General features: G+C 41.1%; 1 protein-coding gene across 2 annotated transcripts in view; it reads left to right on the top strand.

Annotated features, from left to right (window-relative positions):
* Positions 1 to 27248, top strand: part of LATS2 (large tumor suppressor kinase 2) — a 48945-nt gene that overhangs the window by 252 nt on the left and 21445 nt on the right. Inside the window, exon 2 of one of the 2 annotated variants that reach the window (XM_038149762.1) lies at positions 4060 to 4632. In XM_038149762.1, the coding sequence (XP_038005690.1) occupies positions 4294 to 4632 (339 nt within the window). In that variant the 5' untranslated portion in view covers positions 4060 to 4293. The remainder of the gene's footprint in view (positions 1 to 4059; positions 4633 to 27248) is intronic. The other variant, XM_038149773.1, reaches the window with a different exon arrangement.

Raw genomic sequence — 27248 nt, 5'->3', positions numbered from 1 at the left:
TGCGGGCGAGCGGAGCTGGGTCGGTCCTCGAAGCGGGAGCGAGCGTCCCGTGTGTGAGTCCCCTCGTGGGGGCCGCCTGGGCGCCCTGCCCGCACCCTCCGACATTTTCCGGACGCTCGTGTGACAGCGCAGCACGGCTCCGGCGGAGCGGGTGGGGGTCCGCCTGTCCGAGGCCTCTGCCCCAGCTGGCCGGAGCTGCTAATAAATGGCCGGAGTTTATTTTGGGAGCTTTCTGCCCACGAAAGGAGTGGGGGTAGAAGGGGCTCCCGGCGGCACCGGGGTGGGAGGCGACCCGCCGGGGCAGACCGTGCGGGGCCGGTGTCGCGGGGAGCGGGGGCCTCGGGAGCCGGCCGGGGGCGTCCAGGGCCCGCGGGGTCCCGTGTGGCTGCGGCGGGGGCCCCGCTGTTCCCAGTCAGCTGAAGGTCACTGCCAAAACCCAGCAGCTCGCCACCCTCTCTGCTGCCTCGTGAGCGGTGTGCGTGTTGAAATACCCCTTTCCTCGGGAAAGGCGCTCGCCCAAATGACGCAAAAAGGGCTCGTTTGGAGTGTCCGGGCTTTGCGGTCTGTTACTGCCGGGCTGCTGTGGAGGGGGAAGGTGAGCTGTTTCCCACAGCCCTGCGTTGGGCCAGTGCTTGTGGCTGGCAGTGGGACACGGGCACAGAGTCTCTTTTGGACAGTTCTGTATGCAGGAGAGGTGGAATCGTTTTAGGGAAAATCCCCTTTCCATTTTTCTTCCCTTCCACAATGTGCCCACTTATGAAGAGAAGCACGGTTTGTATGATAATGAAATTCCTGAAACGCTTCCCCCCACTGTAGACCTCCCGTACGAACTGAACAGTCCCTGCTTCCTTGAATTTGTGTTCTAAAAAAGCCCCCAAAGCGATGCCTGGAAATTGAGGGGGGGGGGGGGGGGGAGGAAGTTGTAGCAGTTTCTTAAAACTTTACTTCTTCCTATACTGCAGCGATTTCAAGTTCAGCTCACTCCAGTGCCTGCACAGTTACAGGGAGACAGCTCACCAGCTTGGGTGAGCTTTAATTTCTTGCCTGTGTCCCACCTCCACAGAGCCACTAGCACATGCAGCCTGTTGGTGAATGAAGAAACAGGAGAGTGAATAGATAGTGCGGCTGGGAAAACAGACATCAACATATAATTTCAGTGTGTCATTGATCAGTTGTTTGGTTGCTGACAGAGCAGCTATTGGTATTTCTAAAATGAAATAAAATAATCAGTTACTCAAAAATTGTTTAACTTGATGTAATTAAAGTAATGCTGCACCTGCTTGAAGTGTCTGTTGTCCTTCAGGATAATGGACAAGCTTCTAATTAGTACAGAACGTGTAACATTTTGGAAAAGACCTTAGGACTGTTTAGTCAGAATGGCTAACAACTCAAAAATAATTTCTTCTGATGGCAGGAAGGTTGTTGTTACATCCATGCTGCAGGGTGCAGATTAGAAAGATTTGAAATTATCCAAATCCAGATGTACAGTTAGAAATGCTTAGACAGAATGAGACACACTGCATACCTTTTAAAGCATACAACCATTATATGGGTTTTTTTTTTTCTGAAAAATGCAAATCACAGGAAGATATAAAAAAGCCAGCAGCTTGTCTTCCCTTGTAAATCATCTGTAATATTTAGTGTTCAAATTTTTTTTGCTTATCTTACATATTTGGTTTAAAAAAACCCTTGCAAAATATGAAACAGGTTTGCAGTTAGCTCCAGTACTTACTGCTGTTGCTGCTCTCATCCATGATGTCTGAACGAGCAACATTTCTTTCTGGTTTAAGCAGTGTTGTAAATGTAAGCTGAGGAAGTTGCCAGCTGGCTTGACCCAGCATTATTAGACTCGAGCTGAGGCTAAAGGTCACAGAAGTTCTTTATGTGAAGCATGTGTGTAAGTGGGAAAGCAGTCTTTTGCTGCAAAAAGGTGGGGGGCTTGCAAGCTTTCCCAGCGCGTCCCAGGCCTGAGGATTGGCACAGGGACTGAAAAGGAAGAACAACCCAGATGCCTAAACCAAGCCATATGGTGCCTGCTGCTGTCAGGAAAAGAAAGAAAATTATCAACCAATTAATTGCTCTGTATCTTCTAAGCACTAGCTAGTTATGATGTAATCCAAAGAAAGCTGCAATACTATTGTGTTTCATTTTTTACCAAGCCTGTGTGTTATCTTTTGCTATATTCTGTCCAAGTAGAAAAAAAATCTCTTTTTGAGGTCCTGCAATTGCTTTTGTCTTCACCTGGGACAATGAAAGCTTGATCTGTTACTGACCAATAGCTGCTTTGTGGAAACATCAAAATCTGGATGAACAGCTTTAGCACTTCCCTTAAAACAATTGGCAAATGTTGCTGTCACTTCTCTGTGAGTTAGCTTTGCAGGGTATTCATGGAGAGCACAGAATGGAGGAGCTCAAGACCTCAAACACATTATAAGTGTTTTTTAGTTAATGGAGCATTTAAGTCCTAACAAAAAAGGTTGACTTGGGTAATTCTCAAGCGATTAATCTGTGCAGCTGTACTTCAGACTGGTGAACCATCAGAGAAGAGTCTGGGGTCTGACTGCACTGTTGCATTTGAGACCTTGGTAGAGGAAAGCTTGAAGTGGACTCTGTCGCGATGTGGGAGTGGTGGTGGGCTTCAGAGGTGGATGTGTCCTGATTGTGTTGGGCTTCACAGCAGTAAGCTGTTCGCTTGGCAGTGAGAAGTGATGGTAAATGCATGGAAATCATTGGTTTTTTGGGAAATGCTACAGCTATCACAACAAAAAGAGTTTTTAGTATGAACATGGGAAGATAACAGTACTTCCCAGAGAAATCCTTTTCAGTGGTAAATGTCCTATGATCAAAAGTAAAGCACCTTTAAAAAAAATCAAATTGACTTCTGGGTGCTGGTGAGAAACATACAGTGTGTTACCATCCTCTGTATTTGCAGTTTGGAAACAACTGAATGGAATTCTTCCCTTACCAGCAAGGTGGCTGGAGCACCATTCAGAAGTCACTTTGCAAGTGCAAATGGCAGCAGAAGAAGCCAGCTTGCGCAACTAGCATCAATAGCGAGGTTACATTTCTGATTACGCTGGCTTTTAATCCTGTTCCAAATGCACCAAATGCACCATTATTTCATGATTGTATTATGGTGATGCATAAAGATTTAGTTGAGGTAGGATTCTTCTTGTAACCTGTGCTGCATGGAGATCACAAGTTTTACAGTTGCTCAGCTGTGCTGCATAGGTGTTCTCTGCTGCACGTCAGAAGAGCTTACACGCAGCAGAGAACATAAAGCTGTCTCAAAATCTTCTTATTCTGTGTTGGGATGCTGTGTGATCTGGTTCTTAATCTTCTGCTCTTACTGTGCAGGTCTATTTACCCATCTTTTCCCTTTCTTCCCTATAAGGCACAGCTGATGAAATATCAAGATACCCTTTCCTCTCTTCTTGTTTTTCCTCCCCTCTTCATTTCAGTTCTGGTGAGAACTGTTACCTTCGGACTTTGCTGAGTTATTCACGTGGAAAGGCAAAATGTCTCGTCTTTCCGTTTTTCACTTTGTTATTGAAATACTAGAAGTTGCTATGGTTAGAGTCATCAATATTTCCATTATAAATTTTTTTCATAAACTTCTGAAGCTGTGCTCAGCTAGTGTAAAACAAACAAAATCTTAAGTGGGGGAAAAACATTTCATAAGCGTACTCTTCCCTATTTATGAAATAGGATAGGCTTGTCCAGAATTTGGTTATGCAATTGGATAGGAAACTTGCCACAATTAGGTACTGAAAAATTCTTAAATTAGTTTTTTAAACCTTGGGTTTTAGGAGCTTTATTTTAATTTATTTTTAAGATGGAACTTACAAGAAAAATGAGTTATTTTTTGGTTATGTCAAGAAAATGTTCTAGAATCCTGCTGAAAACAGATAAGGTGAAAAACATTAAAGGGTATCCAACTGTGACAGCTTAAGAGGTTGAACTGATTCATTTTCACTTGATTAATTGTCATGCTGTCCCTTCAGAGGCATTTACAATATCTACTTAATTGAATGTACTTTCTATTTTCTTTTGTTTCAGTCACTGTCAGTCTGCAAAATGATGATTCCACAGATTTTCATTTTCTGTAGGAAATGTGAAGATTGTGAGCTGAAGTAAAACATTGGCAGAACTCTCTTGAGAATTTTGCCTTTTCTTCTCTGTGAAGGATTATGTTTACAAGAAATTGATACCATCAAGTGACACTTTTTGGAAATAATTTAAAAGAAACAAAGAATAAAGCTGTATTTATGCTCAGAGAAAACTGGATCAACAATGAGGCCAAAGACTTTTCCTGCTACAACGTATTCTGGAAACAGCAGACAAAGGTTGCAAGAGATTCGAGAAGGTTTAAAGCAGCCATCCAAATCTTCAGGTCAGGGACTGCCAATTGGAGCAGGCAGTGAAACTTCTCTGGACCCTAAGATTTTAATAGGGAAGGATGCTGCAAGGCAGCAGCAGATGAGACAAACACCCAAGTTTGGACCATATCAGAAAGCTCTGCGAGAAATCAGATATTCTCTGCTGCCCTTTGCTAATGAGTCAAGCACCACAGCAGCCGTGGAAGTCAACAGGCAGATGCTCCAGGAACTGGTGAATGCAGGTTGTGATCAGGTACGTATGAGTTGGGAGGGGGGATTGGCACTGCTGTCAAAACAAGTTTGTACTCTGGGCTGAAGAAATGATTTTGATGGTGGCTGTCAAAATCATGGAAACGCGCTGATTCTTCTGGCAGTCATATTGCTGTATGAGCAACAGAATAGATGGATTTACTGGGGACAGATGTGACTAGTGTGGGGTTCATTTATGTTAAAGACAGTCATGGTCACCTCTATGAATCCTCTCTGGTTTCCCCAGTTGATACATGAGAAGGAACAAGGCAGCTTGTGCTTTCTTTTAGCCTTCATGTCTTATTTTTTCTTTTTTGTTTCTTCATTTTTCCTGCAGTGCTTAGTAACAAGCCTTAGTTGTGAGTAATAGGGTGGAATTTTGTCTAGAACATCTAAGTCCAGCTCACTGTCAGAAAAAACTGTAAAAAATTATAGACACAATATCTGGTATTTGAAGAATCTCAGTTGCTGTTGGCCAGAAGCACAAGGGCTTGGATGGATGTTCAGCTGACTGCAGTGATTCTGTCCACACCTTTTCTTCTTCGCTTTCTCTGCTTCTATTAAGGGGTGGTAGCATTGCTCAGATCAGAGACTAGGTGTAGAAGTGCTTTTTATTTTTGTCATCCTGGCATTGATGCTAGAATATATTCTGAATTCAAAGACCTTCCACATGGTGCAGAACACAGTCTTATTGTGTTGAGCTGCATTCATCTTGTTTGTGCTTCCAGTGTTGGTGTCAACTTTCACCTCTGTCCAGGAGCAGTTCAAAATTTTGCTTTTTTGAGAAAAAATGCTGGTTTGGGTTCAGATTCTGAATGTTGTAGGAACACTTTTTCCCCTGTGTGACTAAATAGCAATTGTTGACAATCTGAAACATTTCCATTTATAGTCCTTGATACAAATTGGAGAGATTTAAAACCAAAGTGCATTCAGTGGCTTCTCCTTGATTTCAAAACTTAGCCCCCATTCACTCATGGCAGAATGTGAGTCTTTTTACTCTCCTAGCCTGTATTCTGATTCTGTAGAACAAAACTAACATCAAGCATTATTATAAACAGTGTAACAGTATGCATTTCCCTGGAGCTATATAAATATTAATTAGTGCTGTTTCTATGCCAAAGAGTTTATGCTACACAAGATAATCAGAGCTAGAGTAGATTGCATATCTAATAAGAAGTGCTGCAGAACAACTAAACACTTCCTAGTCCAGTGAACCGAGATGCTGTACTGAATTATTTAACTGGAGGAACTAAGGATTTTCTCTGATCTCTAGTATGCCATGAAAACAGTGTTTTTTAGAGCTCTAGCCTCTAAATTTCCCTAGCTGTTTAGGATGGGAACACTCCCTGTGCATATGAGCCAAGGTTAAATGAGCACAGCTGGATTCTGGATTGGAAATGCACATTTGGTAGGTTACAGGGACAAATCGTTCACACATAGAACTTGGCTTGTTGGGCTGAAATCTTGGAAAGTACTTTGAACACACTACAGCACAGTAATGTTAAGCCAATGTATAAAACAGAAATACCTGAACACCTGTTAAAATGTCTTGGTATTCAAAGCAGTGTAATGAAGTATGTGTGTAAATTTTTTTATATATTCAACTATTTTGACTTCAGTATTCATACAATGATATTGCTGCTTCTACAGCATTGAACCCAGTTCTGACTTTGATGTGGAGATTTTTGCTCCTTAAATTTTGCTCACATTTTTGGTTGGGCTTTTTTTTGCCCCTCCTCATTGACCATGATTCTTCCATCCTCCCATTTGTTGTTTCTCTCTAGCTGTGATTTGTTGCCTGGCAGTGGCATTATTTGGGCTATTCTTTAGGTGTGTTTGGCACTCGGGTCTATGCTTACCCAGGTTCACGTTTGGCTAGAGTCCAAATAGAGGTTTCAAAACTGGAATCCTGTGAATAAAAGTGCTGAGCTTCCTGGGGTGAGTCCAGACCACATGAAGATTCACTGTCCTGGAAGGTTGTGAATGAGCTTCTTGAGATGATGTGAGTGGTATCTGACCTTGGAGATGGCATAGTGTAGGGTGACAGACCTGATTACTGCCTCTAGATTCTTCTTTTCCCCCTGATGTTTTGGATCAGATGCTGAACTGTTGTGTATCATGATGTGTTTTAAATCAGCGATCCCAAGCTGCCCTGTCCCTGCTTGCGAATCAAAGCCTGTAAATGCCTACCACATGGACATCTTCTGTAGTCCTGTGGGCAGCAGCAGATCTCTGATTTACCAGAGAAGTGAAGGCAGCTTCAGTTTCTTTGGGGATGTTTTTATTTACCTCTGAACCCATTGCTTTTGTGAGGTTGGTAAATGGGCATTGGAGCCCATGCCCAACCTTCCCCTTTCAAAAGCCATGTTTTGAGGTCAAGCTGTTTTGAGGTCAAGGATTTCAGTCAATGAACAGCTGATGTTCTTCTTGAGTCTTCCACTAGAGCAAGCCTGCAGAATACAAAATCTTACTCCTCCTGATCCTGCTTCATGGTACACAGATCAGCTGTTCAGGTGCTGCAAGCATCCTGAAGTGTCTGGCAGTTTGTCATAAGAAGCTCTATTCGTGAGCATTCTAGGAGGCTGTGAAGAAGGAGTAGAGGGCTATCACTCTCAGTTTGATCTTCCTGGAACTCCATTTATCAGCTGGGTTTGTGCTGATGATTTTTGGTGTCCTGGACCTAGCACTGAAAAGTAACACTAACCTTGTAGGAAATGTTGTGGTGGACACCATGCAAGGATCAGGATTCTTCTTCAGTCTGTTTATCAAGCCACAATAAAGGCTTTTGGAAGGGTGAAGGGAAGTAGTGACAATTGAAAAGGAAAAGAATTTTAGAGGCTAGAAAAAGGATACTTCTATTTAATACTCTTACTAGCTCCACATATCTGTAGCATGGATAGATTTTAACAGCAACCATTTCACATCCTACGAGAGATGTTGCTTATTGGGGTTTGCAGCTCCCTGTTCTGCCTAAAGTGATTCTTAAGTTTTAAGATTAAATTTAAATTGGTTTTATTAAATAAAAAGGAAACATAACATTTTATTACTTTATTCTTGCTCTATAAAGTCCCACACAGCCAGGAGGTTCATTATAAACCAACTGGTAGACTTTAACAAGTATATGAAATGAAGTGTAATTCGTGAAGTAAATATCAAATTCTCATGTCTTTCAGTTGCAGTCATCATAGGTGTTACATAGGAAAACAGACTATTTTTTTTAATTGGTTAGGAAGTTGCCAGTATTCTTTTAAATGACCTATTTTCTTCCAGAAAGATTTATTTTTCAGCCATTGTGTAGTTTTTGGTTTTATAGTTAACTCTGATCCCCTAAACGAAATGGGGACTTCACTGTTCACCTGAAAGAAACCACGATTACATATTTTCTTGTTTTTAAGAGATAAAATCCAAAATAACACACATAATTAGTCATTGTTTTTCTGAAACAAATGGAGCAACTTGACTGTTGTTTGCTTAAGTCATCTTTTCAACAGTAATTATTTAGTGAGTTTCAATCAAAAATAATTAGTGCAGCCTAAATAGTTTTGAAACTCACAGAGCATGACTGCAAAAGACCAGACCTTTTTTTTTTTTGTAAAAGCTTGAAACCAAAAGCACACTTAATATGCCATTCTAGTCAATAAAAGTCCTTGGGCTTGGAAGTATATCTTGCAGTCACTGTAGGGGGACAAGAGTGTGGGGCATGTGTCCTGTGGGCTGGTAAACCACTGGAATCACCTGGAGCAACTGGGTGGTGTTTGGGGTGTGGTGGTAAAAGCAGCTGCTGTTGTGGACTGAATGTTTCTAATGAATAGATGCAATTGAGTGTATGATCAGTGGCATTCCAGCAACCTGAATGGGCTGTACTGTACTTACTGTACTTCCTTAGAGCATAAACAGCCACTGACATTGTAATTTAGAGTGGGCTGCAGCAGTTCTAGATGAACTGTGGAATGCTACACACTTGTCACTTTTGTGGGTTTTTTTTTTCTTTCCCTCAAGCAAACTTTCGTTTGAGCAAAGGGTGCCTTTTCTGGGTGAAGATTTCTAGACATGATTTGTTTGGGCAGCTATTTTTAAGAAAAAATCACAGTTTGGGATTTTTTACAGGCTACATACTGCCAGTAACATGCTATGTGCTGTACAGCTATGAATATGTGAAGTGGGGAAGTTCTTATGCTTCATTTTCTCCAGAGGCTTTTATAAATATCTGGAGTAAAACATGTACCCCCTGTGGCAATATCAGGCTATTTTGAATGGAAAATCTGTCCATTGGTTACTGATTGTAGTGTCCTTCAATGAAATGGAATGGTGTAATTATGTGTGTAAGAATATCAAATTGACTACCTTGTCATCAGTGTTACGCTGAATTAATGAGATTCAGTTTGTAGAAGTGGGGTGGGGGTTTTGGTTGGGTTTTTTTTTGTTGTTATTTTTTTGGTTGGTTTTCTTTTTTTTGTGTTCTTAAATTCCTCGTTACATTCCAGGATTCTTTCAGTCTCTTCATCTTGGCTTACCTTCTTTTTATTGAACCCATTTGGCAAAAGATTCTACCCTGGTTTGGGAATGCTCATTGGTTTCAGGTTTTGAAAATGGGGAATAAAGTATTTCTCTCAATTTGAACAAATATTTGCAGTACTTTAAGTGAGGGAAATTCTGTTCTGCCAAATAGAGCTTTGGCAAAAAGTCCTTTTTTTGCATTTACCAGGTAGAACTAGTATTCTATTCTTCCTGTTCTGTATGGGTCATGCTTGTTCACCTATGATCCATGTGCCATTGAGCAGTGTGTTACTGAGCAGTAGGACTTTTCACCATAATGTTGGAGTGATGACAGGAAGCAGATACAGTGTAGAGTTTTGTTTTGATAACCGACTTGCTGGAGCTTTGTTGTAGTAAAATACCTGTTGTGATGTATTTGTTAAGAGGACAAGTCTAAAGAGACAGCTTGCCTTCAAGGTGAAGGACAGCAAAAATTGTAATAGCAAATAAGAGAACTAATTTCATAACACTGGCCTGTCCTGTAACAAAATATTGTGTTTGCTTGAGTAAACTTTACCTGTGTTAGGAGTTTCGCCTGCCCAGCTATTTACCAAAACCTCCAGGATGAACATCTTAGTCATCTTCTGCATGTTTTCAGTCCAGATTGTTTGGTTAATGAAAAATGACTGAAGAATGAGCTGTTATAAGATTGCCTGGGTTATTCTGTGGGACATACTTTAAAGGTGAGGATCACAGAATATTTTGAATGGAAGGGAATCCACAAGGATCATCAAGTCCAGCCCTTAAGTGAATAGCCCATCCAGGGATCTAACCTGTGCCCTTGGTGTTGATAGCACCATGCTCTGACCAGCTGAGCTAATGTGGTGCAAGTCATTACAATCTGTGCTGCTTGTAGAAGTATTTTGGGTTACAGGGAGGAAAAAAGGGATGTTCAAATGAGGGCACTCACTGCTGAATGCAGGAGAAAAGTTTTATTTTAGCAACTGAAATAGGTCTGATAATTCAGGCCAACAGTCTCTTGGGTGTTCCATTTGCATCCATCATTTGAAGGTAAGTTGTTCACTCTGCCTTCTCTTTACTAGGTGTATTGAGGGCTTGTTTCATAACCTTTCCCTACACTTTTTTCTTTCTAACCTCCCTTTTTGGTTTCAGTTTTTCTGAGAGATTTCCAGTATAATACAGCAATCTCCCATCAAAGCATGTAACGGAATGTGTTTCCCCACTAATACGCCTGAGGTTAACAACTTAAGTCATTTCAGTTCTTCAGAAAGAAAGTGAGTCATAGCTTTCCAGGGGCTGAAAGCAAGAGGTGGAGATTGCTCTTCAGCTGATAGCTTCTGACGCCTTTCTCTCCTAAGCCCTTTCTCTTGTCTCCAGTCTTCCTGTGTTTCTGTCACTTCTTGATGGTACTGGCTTAGTGAGCATACTTAGATTCTCGGTGTCATGACATAACTCCCACAATGTATTTGAGAAGGTGCTCTTGGTATTGTTCTGTGTGAGCATGGCTTTGAATATGCTTTTCCTGTAGAAGGAAGAAAAGTATTTTCCCTTGAGTTTTTGTGGTGGTGAAAATATTTATTAACAGTTGTAAATGATCGTATGTTCTCCTTCACATGACAAGATTTGGCAGCAGGGCAGTAATATTGCACTGAACAAGAATATTTTAAACTCTGCCCTTAATTCTTGTTAGTCTTTTTTCTTCTTTATCAAACTATAGAATAAATTACATCTTGATAGGAGGATTGTGTTTGAAATGACAGGACAGGAATCAGATGCTAGACTTCTACTGTAGATAAGTGTGAATCTTGAGTTATTTTAACTTTCCTATTCCTCATATCAGATAAATATTCAAGAAGCTTGGGAGTTAATATAAAAATATAAAATTGTATCTTGCTATAACAGGGTACAGGATTAACTTACACTGGATACTTAAACTGTATTTATTAAAATTTAATTGCCAATAGAATTTTGAGCTATGGATTTATTTATTTTTTAGTGAGAAAGGAAATGACTTCTTCACAGTCACTAAAAAATCTGCATAAGCGTTTACTTCAGTCTCTGAATAAAAAGCCCTTGTGACCAAAAGTGAAGATTGCCATTATTATTCTAACAGGAAGCTGATATCACAATGGTAGTAGGGTGTAACAGTTCCTTTTGCATTTTTTGTGTTGTTCTCAGCCTAAATCTCTGCTGTTCTTTCAGCTTTAGTATCTGAAAGGAACCAATGTGATTTTATATTTTATACTGAGTCTGAAAAATAGCACCTCTGCATTGGAAGGGGGATGTGGGGTGTTTTTTGCTTGTCTGTGGGGGTTCTTTTCTTTCTTAAAGAAATTGAATGGCACTTTCAATCTTAGAGAGATTTCAGTGGAAGGACTTGAAACAAGACTTTTGCATTGTCTTTAAGGGTAGGTCAAGGTGTGCATTTAGAACTCAATTCAACCTAGGAATGTTTTTTAGTAGTAGCTAAACTAATTAAAAGCTTATGTTAAAGCTGCTAATTAAATATCAGTACAATGAAAATAAAAATTTCTTTGCTACTCATGTGATACACACGTATGTGCCATACTTCTGTGGAGTGATTTTTTAAAAAGTTTATTTTCTTTTTCCTAAAGCATGGGCAAATATACATAAAATAACATACAATTACATTTGTTTTTCCTCAGTTTTTTCTTGCTGTAGCCCTATCTCAAGCAGACCACAGCTTGTTGGTACTCCCATGGGCCCAGCATTCAAATTCTGCTCGGCAGCTGCTTACGGTGTCAACTCCTATAGAATGTCCATGTGCCATGTGTGTTGTCCATGTGTCCCCCTAATCTTCCATAAATCAGGCTTCCAGTCACTCTTTGCTTCTTGGGTGCTGCCTGTCTCTGACTTGCAATGCTTGTATGCAGTGCTGTCTGAAGTAGGTGAGGACAGATGTGAAAGAGCCCTTCAAATCTTTTTACTTGGTGGTGCCAGCTGCTGTTTTTCTTATGTAGTGGATATGTCCATTAATTCTCCACCATTGCCTTGAATCACTCTTAAGACACAGCTGGTTAGACCAAAGTTTTCCTTTCTTTGACCTCGGAAAGAATTCTGAGGTGATTACAAGCTGCCTGTGGCCATAGCTACTCTAGCTATACTAGAGTAGGTGTTCCACAATCAAGTACTGCTGGAACAAATGCAATTTGCTCTAGTGAAATCAAGCAGGGACAGACATATGATCATTGTTTGCTTAAAGCTACAAATGTTTGTGTTAACTTGGGCTTTAAACTTACATGGGTTATGTGTATAGCATGTGAAATACATCTAACTTCTTTCATTCCTTCTGCTTATGTTCATAACCTAATTGTGAGTGTAGATTAGATCTGACATTTTTATGTTGCTTGGAGCTGAGGCTTAGAGTGGGAAATGCTGGCCCTTGTTTTTAAGTTTTTATAATTCCGTAGCTTTTTGGAAAAAAATAAAATTAAATTTAACAATGCTTCTGATTACCAAATTAGAGGCTGAAGTTGCTGTGGCATTGTGGTCTGTGGTCTCATTCTAGCAGTAGCAGTCTCCTATTGTCCAGGCTTGAGAGGGATCCCAGTTTCCCATCTCCAGAAGATGCTTTAATAAAAACCTGATGAAAGTCAGCTAGTCAAACTCTTGCTGTCTGCCTGCTCTATACATGTGCTGCATGTCACCCAAAACACTGTTGCTGATAGAAATATTTTAGACTTTATGTTACTGGGCAGCTTCTGTGGAGGTGGTTCTGTCAGCTCTGATCTTGATGAGGTCTCCCAGCTTTGGCTGCAGCGCAGCAAAACAGGTTTGTTCCTAATGGACTTGTCCTGCCATCGGGGCAGTCACTGGCAGTTCACCAAGAAATTTCTGGGTTACAAATAGACACATAGAAATTTGGTTTCATACAAGCAAGGCATGTGTGCATATATGTATTGGGATGACTGCAGTGTCTGCACGGTGCCAGCTGTTTGTGAAGAACTTAATCCACAGGATTTAGTACTGCACTGAGGATTTCTTTTTCAGTCTAAGGAAACAATATTCTAATGTTTGAGGCTATGTTATGCTTCCCTGCAGTGTAAGAGATGGATTTTTCCTGATGAGAAACTTGTGCTCTTAATTTTGAGTGAATCCAAGTAATTAAAAATATTTCCTTAGGGAGGTAAAGGATAAAAAGAATGAGAGAGGATGTGAAAATACTTTAAAAAATTATTTCTAGGTCAGTTAATTTTCAGAAGGCTGAAGCCAAAGAACACTGTGTACCTGTAACTTTGTGAATCAGGTAATGGCCATGGCAAGGACAGTCCGTGAAAATAACTCTGTTCTGTGCTGCTGCTTTGTCTTAAATTGTTATCAGTGTATGTGTGCATGTGTGAGACTTACTGTGACACACGTAGTCACTTATGCACTTAGAGGAATACAAACACAGTGGGAATTGGGGAAATGGTGGGATTTAAATGTATACTGCTTGAATGACCAAGCATTTTGCAACTGTTTTCTATACCCTTCATTATCCTCCTTTTCTATATCCTTCATTACTCTAATGCAAGGTTTGTAAATTACTCGTTTAATCCAAAGCATGCAAAGATGCAGAGTCTTGCACCTCACATGCATAAAATGGTAGAAAGAAGGCTGCTGCTACTGGGTGATAATATGGTTAAGTTTCTGCCCTTTAAAGAGACTGACTTTAGAAGGAGAACTAACAGTGTAAAATTACTCCTGTAAAAGTCTTTGGCTACATTTGGATTTTATCCACTATTTGAATCTGTTGGATGGGGGTTATTTCAAAACAAAAGAAAATGTCAGCTGAAACTTAGAGATCACTGTTGCTGATCTGCAGCTTCATTCCCTCCCTGTTTGTTTTGTTTTGTTCTGCCCCTGTATCAGTTCTTATCTTCCAGCCTCTTCAAGTCTATACCTTCCTTTCCTTACCTGTGGTCCTATTGCATTGCTTTTTCTGCTCCATTGGTTTGAATGACTAATATTCATATGGGCCTTTCTCTATGTGCCTCTGAACACCCTAAATGAGTTGATTTTTTTTATATAATTGCAAGCTGCTAAGGAATAACTCTTTTATTGACTTCAGTCTTTCATATAAAAAAAATTTGGTGTGACATGTTAAAGAATTATGGATGCAACTGTAATGTGACTTTGCCAGCACACCCTGTGTGTTTTCATTTCTGCATCTTTTCTTCCATTCAGTGTCAGGGCTTCATAGGCTGTGCTTAAACCAGCCACCTGTCCCATTCATGCTTTTCTTCCAGCATTGCCACAGTTGCTGTGTTCATTCCACCATTCTGCCAAATGTCAGCCTGATAAAGATGCATAAAATCCAATTCAATCAATGTAATTGGAACTTTTGAAATACTAATTTGTGTGGGGTATCCCTGTTTACAACAAAAAAAAAATTCTGATTGTATCAATTGAAAATATAAAAAGTTGTGGTCAAAAGACAGAGACATTTGAACGAAGATAAATTCACTCCATATTGGGCTGGTTTTGTCCTGGCTCTAAATGAGCGCTCCAAACCATATGCATTACACATTGGTGGAGCCTGTTTCTTCTGGTTGTCCTGCACAGTTTGATTCTATTTCAGATTATCCCTGTAGTTTAGATGATCCCCTGATTGCCTATGTCATCTGTGCTGCCCAGACATGGTAGCAACCTGCTGGCTGTGTGCTGGAGCAGGGTGGAATTTTTCTTTTTCTTCCAGATGCTTCAGCAGGTGCTATGCTGGAAGCTCACTTCCATCTCCTTCCCGTGATCATTTCTTGCACGTTGGACATCCCTCCTGTTTAGAAAACCTTCTTTAATGCAAGCACTGTGTCCATTGAGTGCTTTCTGGAAGGTCTTTTATGGCGAACCTGTGAAACGTGTGGTGTTGCAGTTGTGCAAATGGTGGAGAGAAGCTACTGCTGCATTGTTCAGCAGTGCAAATTGAAGACCTAGAGCCTAGGAATCTACAAGTGGGCAAAAGTCCTCAGTGTCAGCCAGGACACGTGGTGAGCCAGCTGCCCATACTACAAGAGGACCTTACTGGGAAGTGCCAGCCCAGCAAATTTGAAAGCAAACCACAAGAATTTTCGTTTGTGTTGGTGTGCCTCCCCCCGCCCCTCATCTCTCTGTTTACTGAGAAGTGAACCTTCAGGGCTCTTAACCACATCAAAGTAACTAGAAAAAGTATTTTTTCAGTATTACTTTGTAATACTGTAAAATCATTTGCAACAGATTTTTCCAGGAACTTCTCTGTGATTTCTAAGTGTTAGAAACTGGTGGAGGTTGAGAACTTGCTGCTGCAGGCCCTGCTCCTCACTCAGGCAGAAATGGGTGCTCAGATTTTCTGCCAGGGAGAATCTGTTGCCCCCCCAAGCCTGAAATACCACTGCTCAGGAGGGAGAGTCTGGGACACAGCTCTGCTTTGGAGGCAGAGCTGTCTTCTCCCAGATTCCTGAGAAGGTCAGAGTGTTCTGCTGTGTTCAGCACCTCCAGGAGCACTGTTTTGAGCAAATTGCAGTGCTACATGCTTAGCAGGATTTTTTGGTTCTTTTCAAAGAACGATTTCTTGCTTTGTGCCAGAGGGTTTGTGCTCCCAAGCTCATCACTGTGTAGTGGAGTATGAACTCAGTCTGCACCCTGCCCTACACAGGCCAAACAGCAACAGCTGTAGCATCAGTACAGCATCTACATCTAGCTGGAGCAGGCCAGTTATCTTAGTTTCTGCCATGCATATAACTTCCTTCTCTTCCTCTCTCCCATTAACTTAGAGAAGCAGGACCATTGCCTAGCTTCAGACAAAGCCCTGAATCAAACTAGTGGAGCCCTCCTTGCACTCAAACTGGTGAGCCCATGAATTTGGGGATTCACATAGTAGTTTTGTGGTTTCCCAGTCTGAGAAGAGGCTCTTTTCTTTCTTTTCTTTCTTTTCTTTCTTTTCTTTCTTTTCTTTCTTTTCTTTCTTTTCTTTCTTTTCTTTCTTTTCTTTCTTTTCTTTCTTTTCTTTCTTTTCTTTCTTTTCTTTCTTTTCTTTCTTTTCTTTCTTTTCTTTCTTTCACTCACAGATCATGGATAGAGGAAGTAGTGCTGTTGCTATTAAACTCTGACAGGAGAGTGATATCTGACAATGACGATGGCCGATGGGAAGTGTAACAAGGATGAAGCTTCTGCTAAAAAGCAGGAACTGGGTGTGTGAGCAGAGAGGATGATATGATATTTGACATTTACTTGAGGGAGAAGGGCAGTTGGGTCTCAAAGGTGGTAGTGCTGAGCTCAACCGTTATCAGTAAACTGGTTAAGTGGCATATCCGGCTTGAAGAGATCATGCTCAGGTGTTGGGAAGGCCCTTCTCTTCCACACTGCAGTGTGGAAGAAGCAGCAGCCTGAGCCTGAACTGCTCCCTGCACACCCCAGAGAGCAGTGGTGTGGTGTTCCCACCAGAGTTCCCCCAGTGTGTGCCTGCTCCTGGTCACTGCAGAGGTGCTTTCCCCACCTTCTCAGTTTACTGAATTTAAGAGCTCCAGGTTACCTTGCATTCCTCCCTCCCACCCTTTCAGTTTTTTTGTTTGCTTGCTGTCTAAAGTCATGCTTCACCCCTCATTCTGCCCACGTGCTCTGTTCACAAAGTTTAATTGCTTTTTGTACTTTCAGGTAACACCCTCCTCTATTTGAAATGCCTGGCTTCTGTGCTGGTTGCAATGGTTGTTCTTGTTTTTAAGAAAATAAAGGATTTGCTTTTCATGTAAAAATAGCTTTATTATTTCCATATGCAAGGAGAAATCAGGGCAGGCATGTTTCCAGCTCAGCCTGGAGATGAGGTTGGATAGTGAAACCCGCTGTTCCAAAAATGGGCTGGAGCAGGCAACAGTTCTTGATCTGCTGAGCAAAGCTAACTGGCTTGGAGGGAGGCAGGATCCCTTTTTTAGGTGCACATGCATCATGCTGGTATTCTGGAGAGAAGTCAAGCATTGCCATAATGAGCATTTTACTCTGTTAAGTGCTTGTGTTTGTTTTACAGTTTTCTCATAATCAGGTTCTTTCAGTAATTGTAGGCATGAGTTTTGCATAAAAGATTACAAAGGAAAGTTTCCTAGGGCATGGTTCTATACTGCAAGAGTATCTGAGTAGAAGATGTTTGCAGGAGCAGTCTTGTGTTGCTCCAAGATTGTGCTCAGTTGGCAGCTGGACTTTGGATTTTGTTGTCTATGGTAGCCTTCTTGTGAATCTTATTGCCATGTATTTCTAGATTTATATGAATGTGATGTGGATCTTTTTCATGCTTGTATTTTGCTAGGTCATATTTTTACTTCCTTCAGGTGTATTTTAGAGATCTCTTTAAGGCTTTTAAAATTAGTCAGCTTGAGTTTTTCCTTTAGCTTCACAAAAGTCACTACAGAACTAAAAAGAGCACAGAAGGAGAATTACAGGCAGCGTTAAAAATGTTCCTTCAGAACAGAAAAGCAGATTTAACATGAATTAAAAACTCAGCTCTGTTTCAGAGTTGCAAAAGCTCTTTTATTCACCAGAGAACTGTTACAGCTAGTAATTTTTGGCATAGTATCGGTCAGGGAAGCGTGACAAAGTGCAGTGGAATGCACTGAGCTGTGATCCAGCTTGTAGTGTTATATGACTTTTAGTGTATGGAGCACTGCAGGAAGTGCTGCAGGGGGATGGGAAGGCCTTTTAATTTCGGCAGCTACTGAGTAACAGTGTCCTTCTTCCTCAGACCCCACCTGCAACAGCAGGGGGTCCACCTTGGTTGCTTGGGTCAGAAGACAAAAAGTGAATTTTTTGCCTGCACAATCTGCTCAGAACCCATCTGTTGCCTGAGTACCACTGTGCAGAATGCAGTGAGACGAGGAAGTTTTGTGAAAGTACTGTGAAAGAAGAGCAGCGTGTTTGGGATTTCAGATTGACTATGCGTGTAGACTGGGATCGTATCCCCAGCCCCACCATGCTAGAATATAAAGATTCTTGAACTGAATTTCTGCCCTCACTGAAATCAGCTGTAAAATTCCTAGTGATTTCATCAGGCCAGACTTTTGCTGCCTATTTTGAGCAATAAAAGAGTCCTCCTGTTTCACCAGTACATGCACATGCTAAGTGCATTTACGTAGACTTAGGATTTGGCACAGATTTTGGCCTTAAATGAAGTATGTTCAAATCTCTTTAATATTGGTAACTTGGATTTCAGATTACATGGACGACTGAAGAACCAGTTATAATAACCAGCCAAGATATTCTTGTAACTTGTAGCATACCTGGTATTTTCCCTCTTTCTTCTCTTAATTATGCTGTCAGTGTTCACAGAGTTTTCCAAGCATTTATAATGACATTATAAAAAAAAAATTATCACACCTTTCCTAGCAGAACAAGATCTTTGTTTTGTGACCCGCATGTTAGAAACTGGTAAAACCTCAGTGCGGTATGGATGGTATTACCAGTGTAAATGGCTAACGAGAGTTTTACTATTCACTTTGCGTTGCAGTGATAATCAAATAAAAAGCCACCATTTCACCCTGACATTGGAGTAAAGCTGTTTGGTGCAACATGGATGTAAAAAATGAGGTCTCTACCCAGAAGACATTACAAGCTGGATTGATTTTTCTAGGGTAAAAATGTAAGAAGGCTGCAATGCAGAAAAGATGAAAGGATAATGATGTTCAGTGGTTTTATTCTTTGCATAGAGATCTCTGTCATTCTTACTGTCTTCTTATTTAACTTTCTATAAGAGGATACCTTGAGGTTGTACTGAAAACATGGCTTACTGTTCAGGGCGTAAAAGAGTAGTCAGCTGGTGGGATGGCCCAGTCCATACACTTCAGGTTGGAAAGAATGCAGAGTCACTTGGCGGAGAGATTGCTTAGATGGGAGCATTGTAATACTTATTGAAAGTTCATTTGGCTTTTAGCTTATAGATCCTATTTAAAATTTTGGCTGTCAGATTATTACAGTTTAGGATACTTCTGCTCTAGTTTCCTGGCTCTAAACTTTTGCAGAGAAAAGCTGCAAGTTGAAAACTGACTATTAAAATTGATATACAAGAATCATTATAGTCACTCAAGTAATGGACTACATATGGAACTGCTATGGCTGTGTTACTGTTTTCTTTTGCAAGGCAGTACTTTGGATAGTTCCAACAATCTCAGCTATTGCATGTTCTGAAATATAAATCCTACACATTTCATTTATGGAAAAACATGCCTGAATTCAGGTTTTCACGCATAGTTTTGTATGTGTGTGTGTGTGTGTATATATATATATGTGTATATATGTATATATATATATATATATATGTATGCACATGCTTCTGAGCCTGCCTGTCATTGGCCTCTGGTTAGTCTCTGAAGGTGGTGGCAGACACTGGAGAGCTTGATTAAAAGTAATTAACCATAATGCCAACAATTTTAAATGCTGATGGATGCCTTGGAGAAGAGGAATAGACAGTTACAGTGCCTGTTACAGGAAGCAGATGTTGGCCTTGGAAGCACTGCTTGAACACTGCTGTTCAGGAGGTAGCTGCATCTGTGATTCTGCATCTCACAGCACTGTCCAAAGCAGGGTACACACAGCTGGAAGCCCAAGTAAGTGGAATTGTGGAAAGACCATTTCTCTGTAACTGTAGAAATTACCCCAAGATGACTTCTCAGTGTAGAGTGAACCTGGTCATCAAAATACAGGGGACCATCTCCATGTATCATCATCATGGAGGCTTTGTTTTGTTTTGTGCTTGGCATGCTTAAAGAATACAAACACAGATCTTCCCATGAACTTGCAGTGTTGTTCTGATGCAGGGACATATTTAACAGTACTTGGCAACATGCTTGCAGATTAGCAATCAGTAAGAGGACTGTCTCCACCCAGTTCTCTTAGGGCAAGTTTAGGAAGTTGAAATTTGATTGCCTAACCAGGCATGTGTCCTTACCTTTGGCAGCTTTGTTAAACAGGTGCAGAGAAACTGGATTATTTTTACTTCATGCGGAAATGAAGACATTCACCTGTCCACTACTGCACATTGTTGAGTCTTAGTTTCCGAAACTGCCTTACAAATCCTCCCTCCCATGCCATGCAGTGTTGTGCTTGTTACCCCACTAAAGCATGGGCCAGTTTTCATTCTGCTGCTGAAATACTCAAAAAGAATATTGCTCATTCTGGTTTTGCTGTAGACTTCAATTTTAAGAATATGTTTTCTCAAGGAAGGAAAGTGATCACTTGTCTCTTTTTATTTCTTAATGTTTTGCACCCTTAAAGATCTTAGAAGAGACACTGCTGCCTTTAAATAGTATTTGTGCTACTGAGTATGGGCTGTAATAATAATAATAATGATGATGATAAGAATTGCAGAACTGCAGAATAGGTCACGTTGGATGGGACCACAGTGGGACATCTGATTCAACTATCCTGGTCAAGCAGGGCCATCCTAGAGCACATGGCAGAGGATTGTGTCCAGATGGTCCTTGAATATCTCCAGTGAGGGAGGCTCCACAACTTCTCTGGGCTGTCTGTTCCAGTGTTCAGCCACCTGCACAGTAAAGTAGTTCCTCATTATGTTCAAGTGGAACTTCTTTGCATCAGTTTCTGCCTGTTGCCTGATGTCCTATTGCTTGGCACCACTGAGAAGAGCCTGGATCCATCCTCTCAACACCCTCCCTTTATACATTTGTATACATTGTTGAGGTCCCCTCTTGTTTTCTCGAGGCTGAACAGCCCAGCTCCCTCAGTCTGTACTCAGGAGAGATGCTTCACTACTAAGATATAATCATCTTTGTAACTCTCTGCTGGGCCCCCTCCGGGAGCTCCTGTCTTTCTTGTACTGAGGGGCCCAGCCCTGGACACAGCACTCCAGATGTGCCTCACCAGGGCAGAGTAGAGGAGCAGGATCTCCTCCCTCGACCTGCTGGTGCTGCTCTTCCTGATGCATCCCAAGATCCCGCTGGCCTTCTTGGCCACGAGGATACTGCTGGCTCATGGACAGCTTGTTGTCCACCAGGCCCCCCAGGTCCTTCTCCACAGAGCTGCTTTCCAGCAGGTCACCCCCAGCCTGTGCTGGTGCCTGGGGTTATTCCTCCCCAGGAGCAGAACTCTGCATTTGCCATTGTTGAATTCCAGACAGTTCCTCTCTGCCCATCTCTCCAACCTGTCAAAGTCCTTCTGAAGGGCTGCACAGACTTCTGGGCTATTGGCCACTCCTCCCAGCTTTGTGTCACCAGTGAACATTTATAAAATTATAATGGGCCAAGTATTGAACTTAGTGGTTCAATGAAGCGTGAAAAACAATTGGCAGTTTCCTATCAAATTATACAGGTTGAAAGCATTGGAAAATAAGAGTCTCCTAGAAGTTTGAGTAAAGGCTTGACGGAGAGAGGTGAGGAATACTGATCCCCTGCCAGCATTACTGGGAACTACTAAGCAAATGTGTCAATACTAAGTGACTTATTCAAGAGAATACATCTGTTTGAACCTTCTCAAACTCCCTCCCCAGACTTCAGTTTTGAAGATGGGTAGAATCATGTCCTCTGCTCTGCTTTCCTCCCTCTCCTTTGTTCCAGTTTAATCAGGTTCAGACTTCTCTAGAGTTCAAAATACTGTATTTTCATAAGAAATATAGCTGTTATGGAATAGATCCAATATATTCTAGAGTGTTAAAGGGTTTTTATTGGCTTGATACAGTGAGATTTTTTTTCCCTTCTTCTGTGGTTTAAAATTACTCGTCTAACATGTTGATTTATAGCCTGTCATGTAAGACTGTTTCCCCTTGGCTAGATCTTTTTAAATGATCAAATGTATTTTTGAAAAACGTCCTAGTTTTGCCTTGAAATATTAGGTGATAACTGCACAAGTAAGGGAGGGATTAGCTTGTTAAATTCGATATGATACCAACATACAAAATACGGCAATTAAGATCTTTCTTAATGCAGCACAGAGGCAAAAAAAAGAAAGAAGAAAAACCTTATGATCTGAGATATCACAAGCATATTCCTTTCACCTGGGAAGTTTGTAGGCTGGTGTGAAGGAAGTAGAGGAGACTCCTGGGCTGGATTTCCAGGAGAGCAGCTTTTGTTGTTGCTGCCAGAGCCGCCTGTCTTCCCTCTTGTTTCTCTCCAGTTCATTCTTGCAAGCTGTGCCAGCACAGTGTTTGTGGAGCTGAGCAGTGACTGATCGGAGAAGTGATCCAGGTTAAAAATAAGTTTTTGGGGGTGATGGGAGGGACATGAGCACAATTGAGGGATACAATAGGGGGAAGGCACAGAAAGCAGCAGAGAAGTTGAGAGCGGTGGCAGCTGCCTTGGCTGTCAGCCACCATCAGAGGAAATGCTGAGAGAAAGCTCAGCCTTGCACTCACATGCTCTCCTTCCAGCTGTGCTCCAGGGAGGGCCATCTGCTCCATGCTATGTTATCTTACTCCTCCTCTGGTGAGGTCTTACTGCCCCAGCTGAGCTGCTGCTGGAGTTAACCCCAGCTGTCTTGGGGCAAAATGCTTCAACAGGTGAATCACCGATCTGTGCTAACCCAGCTGGCTCTGGTGGCAAGTGTGGTCAGGCAAGCAGGGAAGCAGGCGATACGTCCGGCACGGGTAGAAGTGACAGGCAGCCAGGGACAAGACAGAAATAGTTTTCTGCCAACACACTTGCAGCTGGAACAGGTATGTGAATAGTAAGTTATGAATGCTAAAAGTAGTGATGTGGTTGTTTTCTACATTGCTGTGCTGATTTCATTGATGGCTCATGGCAGGTTTCTGAGAAAGTGGTTGGCATTGAGAAGAGTCTTCCCAGAGGATTTATTTCATTACAACAACCTAAACCACATCTCACAGCTTTTGCATGTAAAAGAAGCAGAGCGAGAAAGATGCTTCTTCAGGACTGTGTGTCTTGACTATTAAAGTGTGCCACTTGGCTGGTTGCCATCAGAAGTAAGAGTGAGGTGAACTGAGTAAAGATACTGTCAAGGAAAAAGAAACAATTTTAAAAAGGACAGTTTCAGAGATAATGTGAAAATCTAGAAAGAAATAGTTTTATACTTTCATGTATACTTTTGAAAATAATTGTGCAATAAAAGCAAAGCTGGGTGACTTAGTTGTTTCAGTTCCTTTCAGTTCTGTTCAACACAACCTAGTATTTATCCCCTACTCTTCTGTATGGAACTGGACTTGGATTCCTGCTTACAATGTTCCTCTAGGACACTAATTAAAGTGTATGTTACTAACTGGCTTCAATTTATTTTTCATTTATTTCTTTATTTGTTTACTTATTTCTACACTTCTCTATTCTCATGGAGCTCAGTAAAGGAGCAGTGGCATGAAGCATTGTCACCAAGCAGAAGTAGTCTTCATGATTCTCATCAGTTTTGGGGGCATTTCTCTCAGTGGGCATTTCTCTTTCCCCACCCCCTGTAGCTCCCAGTCTGAAGAAGATGCAGCTGCTCTCTTGGGGGAATTGTTTACCTCTCTGTGGAATCTTGTCCTGGTCAGCTATGTGCTAAGAATGTGAATAATTTTGCTGTGGCTGCTTTACATGTAAAAAGCCGGACCTTAAGATATTTTATCTGGCTGAGGGTTTTTTTTTTTTTTCTTTCTCTTTTTCTTTTTTTGCCTCTGGCATTGGTAGATTTGAGAGTTTTGTCTTGCAACTGCAGAAAGCTGTGGTAACTTTGAGTAGTATGAGGCATTTAGCACAAAGAGATGTTTTTGTAGCCTTGAAAATCATTAAATGCCAGTCAGTGCTGTCTAGCAGTTCTTACTTTTGGAGCTGTAGTTATATATATGTATTTTATAGAGTTAATGAAACGAAGTCAAGAGATGTATGGAGACTTCTGGAAAATGTCTAATGAGTTCCCTAGTGCTGCAGTGTATATTGCATTACTGGATTGAGCATATTGATTTTAAAATGTTAAAAGCTGAATGAATGCCTTCTTATGTTTTTGAATGAGAATTTGGAGGGGGAAAAGCATTACAATTAACACATAAAATTCAAAATGCCAAGAAAGTTTTTTAAAATAGTATTTAATGTAAAATTTTTGCCTCTTCCTACTCTGAACAATAAATACGGCACATTAGCTTGTACAGCACTTGGAGTCTGTGTGTGTGTGTCTCTACAGAGAAATACTAGGAATCCTATCTCAAGATAAAACCCAGATGTTTCTTCAGTCATGTGAGATGTGCTGTGTTGCACTGGGAAGCTGAGAGAGAAAGTAGCCTTCATTTGTCTCACAGCAGACCTGTATTTTTGAGATATATTCTTTGTTTTAGACTCTGCATTACTGCTTGATGTCTGTTGGGGTCCCATTGTGGTACAAATCCTCGAAGGAGAGAACAGTTCACTGGTAATGCATTCCAAGGTTTTACAAGTTCTTTTAAAGTACTCCCCAAAGAAAAAGTAGGGGAGCCAAACTCTCACAAACTTCTAAAGGCCATATCAGGAATACTCTGGAACCTTGTTTGAAAAATTGTTAGTAATTGACCTTGAATGTGAACAGGCAGTTTAAGTTTGTTGTCTTCACTTGAATTTTCCTTGCCTTGGATGCTTTAAAACAATGCTGCAAAGATCTAATGGTTTAAAACTGAACAAACCACCTACAGGAAAAAGCAGGTAGAGGAATATCACTCTTTAAATGTTAAAATCTTTTGAAACAAAAGAAAATTTGTAATGCCTTAAGTAGGTAGCGCTCAGTAAAAATGACAGAGACACCGTTAACACAATAGGTACAGAATTTGGTGTGTAGAGTTGAATATGGAGAAATGGCATAAACAGTACTGAGGCATTGCAAATTTGATGCACCATGTAACTTTGTGGGTAACAGCTGTCTCTGGCAGCACAAAAAAAACTTCCAGTCTTTGACACAATTCTTTTCTATGCTTTGGGGCTTTATTCCTGGACAAACTTCCTAACTCATCTTGCTGAGTCTAAATATCCTGTTTACAAGTTCCTCATATCCAGTGTGTCTAAGAAATAATTTGTAAAGTCTGTGAATATCTGGGAAAATCCTGTTTTCTACATAACTCAATATATATATGTATCTTTTTAGTAGAAGGAAAAGCAATGGGAAGCCCTCATCTTGGTGTCTGTGGCCACTGAAAAGAAATGCTTTAATACACGAATAGCATTACTGTAAATGTAAGGCCAGCCAAACGCGTTTTTGCTAATGCGTGAGCAATAAAATTAGCAAACACATCACTTGCTGCTAATGAAGAGGAATAAGCTCATCATGAAACCTTCATTTGAACTGCTAGTCTAACCAGCTTGATTTACTCACCCTGATAGAGTAAGAAACTGCTGTCTAGAAAAAAAAAAAAAAGAGAAGAAAAAAGCAAAGAGAAGAGAAAAGAGGGGAGAGGTGTGTGCTAGCAGGAAGGGGTCATGCCATCATTCTCACAGCTCAGGATGTGAAAAGGAGGTCTAGAGGAGGGCATGGATGGCCTGCTGATCTTGCAGCAAATATGCCCTGGTTGCTAATAAGTTTAGATAGTAGTAGCACAAAATATCCCACTTGACAGAAAGAACATGAGAGAGCCCAATTCCAAGAGTAGATTTAAATGACAGCTGGCTTTTGCACGGCAAGGTACTGCTTTTGCAGGAATTTGCTATCTTAATGTATTTAGTGATTTAAAATGCCTTGCATAGGAATAGGTGGGGTTTTGATTTTTATCTTTTAAGCTTGCTCACCCTGAGTTTAGGGACCCTCATTTGGACTCCCAGAGTGCAGAGTTGGAGGTTCACACTTCCCAGAGTGCAGAGTTGGAGGTTCATTCATGGCCAGATTTCATACATGAGGATCCTGGCACACAAGTGGCAGTGAAGCTGTCCTGGAGCACCTTTCTGGAAATAACAGTGTTGTTCTGCTGTGTGCTGCACCTTTCCCTCGAGGCTGGGCTCAATTCTACCTCAACTTTGAAGATACCTTCTGAGCAAGCCTCTTTACTATGTTCTATGTGTGTTGAGAGTTCATGAGATTCCAGTGGAATCAGTAAACTCCAGAAGGCAGCTTGCTATGATTTTTTTTTTTCCAGGAACTTGTATAGGTTCTTTGCTGGGTGCTGCAGTGTTATTAATATCCTCAAATTAATACTTACATTGGTATTAATATCAGCACTGTTGGCTGAATTTGCGTGTTCCGTTGGGCTGAGTCAGACAAGGGCAAAAGCAGAGGAATTAGTCTGGCTGAAGTCTACCCATTCTCTTGGATAGGAAAACTTTCTGCTTGCATTGGTGACATGCACAGCACCTTTCCTGCTCTGCTGATTACTTCAATGTGCTTTATGAAGAAGCAATAATAAAATACTTCCTCTGTGTGTTACTGGTCTTGTCTTTTCAAGCTAAATTCTCTCTTTGAGTTTTTGGATTCATTGTTGCTTTCTGGATGTAAATCATACCAATCTAGAGGAAAGTTTCAAACCAAATGGTGATGGGGTTTCTGAACCAAGAACTTGAAGATTCTTGTCCCATGCATACCTTCCTCCTAGTTATAAAGGCTGTAACACCTGATACTGTCTGCTATTAGCTATTGGCAAACTCTGCTGCTCAGTGCTGCTGCTGAAATGGTTGTTTGCTTCACTTTACATCAGCTCAACTGCTTTACTGCTGGATAAAGAAAGTAGAAGACAGTGAGATGAGAGGTGTGGCATTCAACACTTTGGTAATGCAAATGAAAATCCAGAGGCTTAGTAAAATACTCTCCACTGGCTTGGACTTCTGTGCTGTGTTGAAAGAATTTGCTTTGGAATACCAGGTAGATGACTCTTGTTCTTTGAGTTATAGTTGTAAGCCTCAGAGTTTGCCCAGTGTTTGACTTGGTATGAAAAGGAGATGATGAATGCAATCACGCCCATAGTTATTAAAAAACGTGAACAAGAACCTGGAAGGGGGTTTCAGTGAACATCACAGAAGACGATAGGGGTGCTTGGTTTGACACAACTCATGAGCTTATACTTGAATATGTTTACCAATTGCCCTCTGTTTCCTTTTCCTCAGGGTTTAAAAGCTGTTGTAGGATGTAACCTTACCTTTGCAATACTAAAGGTGTGGATGAATAGTGCTGTGCCTTGCCTTGTGGGATCAGGAGAAGCTTTTAAGCCACACCGGTTAATGCAGGGCATGTGGCTGAAGCACTGTGTGAGGGATTACAGGTCTCTACAGTGGCTGCCAGACAGAA

The sequence above is a fragment of the Motacilla alba genome, chromosome 1 (assembly GCF_015832195.1).
Source record: "Motacilla alba alba isolate MOTALB_02 chromosome 1, Motacilla_alba_V1.0_pri, whole genome shotgun sequence".
Lineage (NCBI taxonomy): Eukaryota > Metazoa > Chordata > Aves > Passeriformes > Motacillidae > Motacilla > Motacilla alba.
This window is presented reverse-complemented; position numbering and strand designations above follow the sequence as displayed.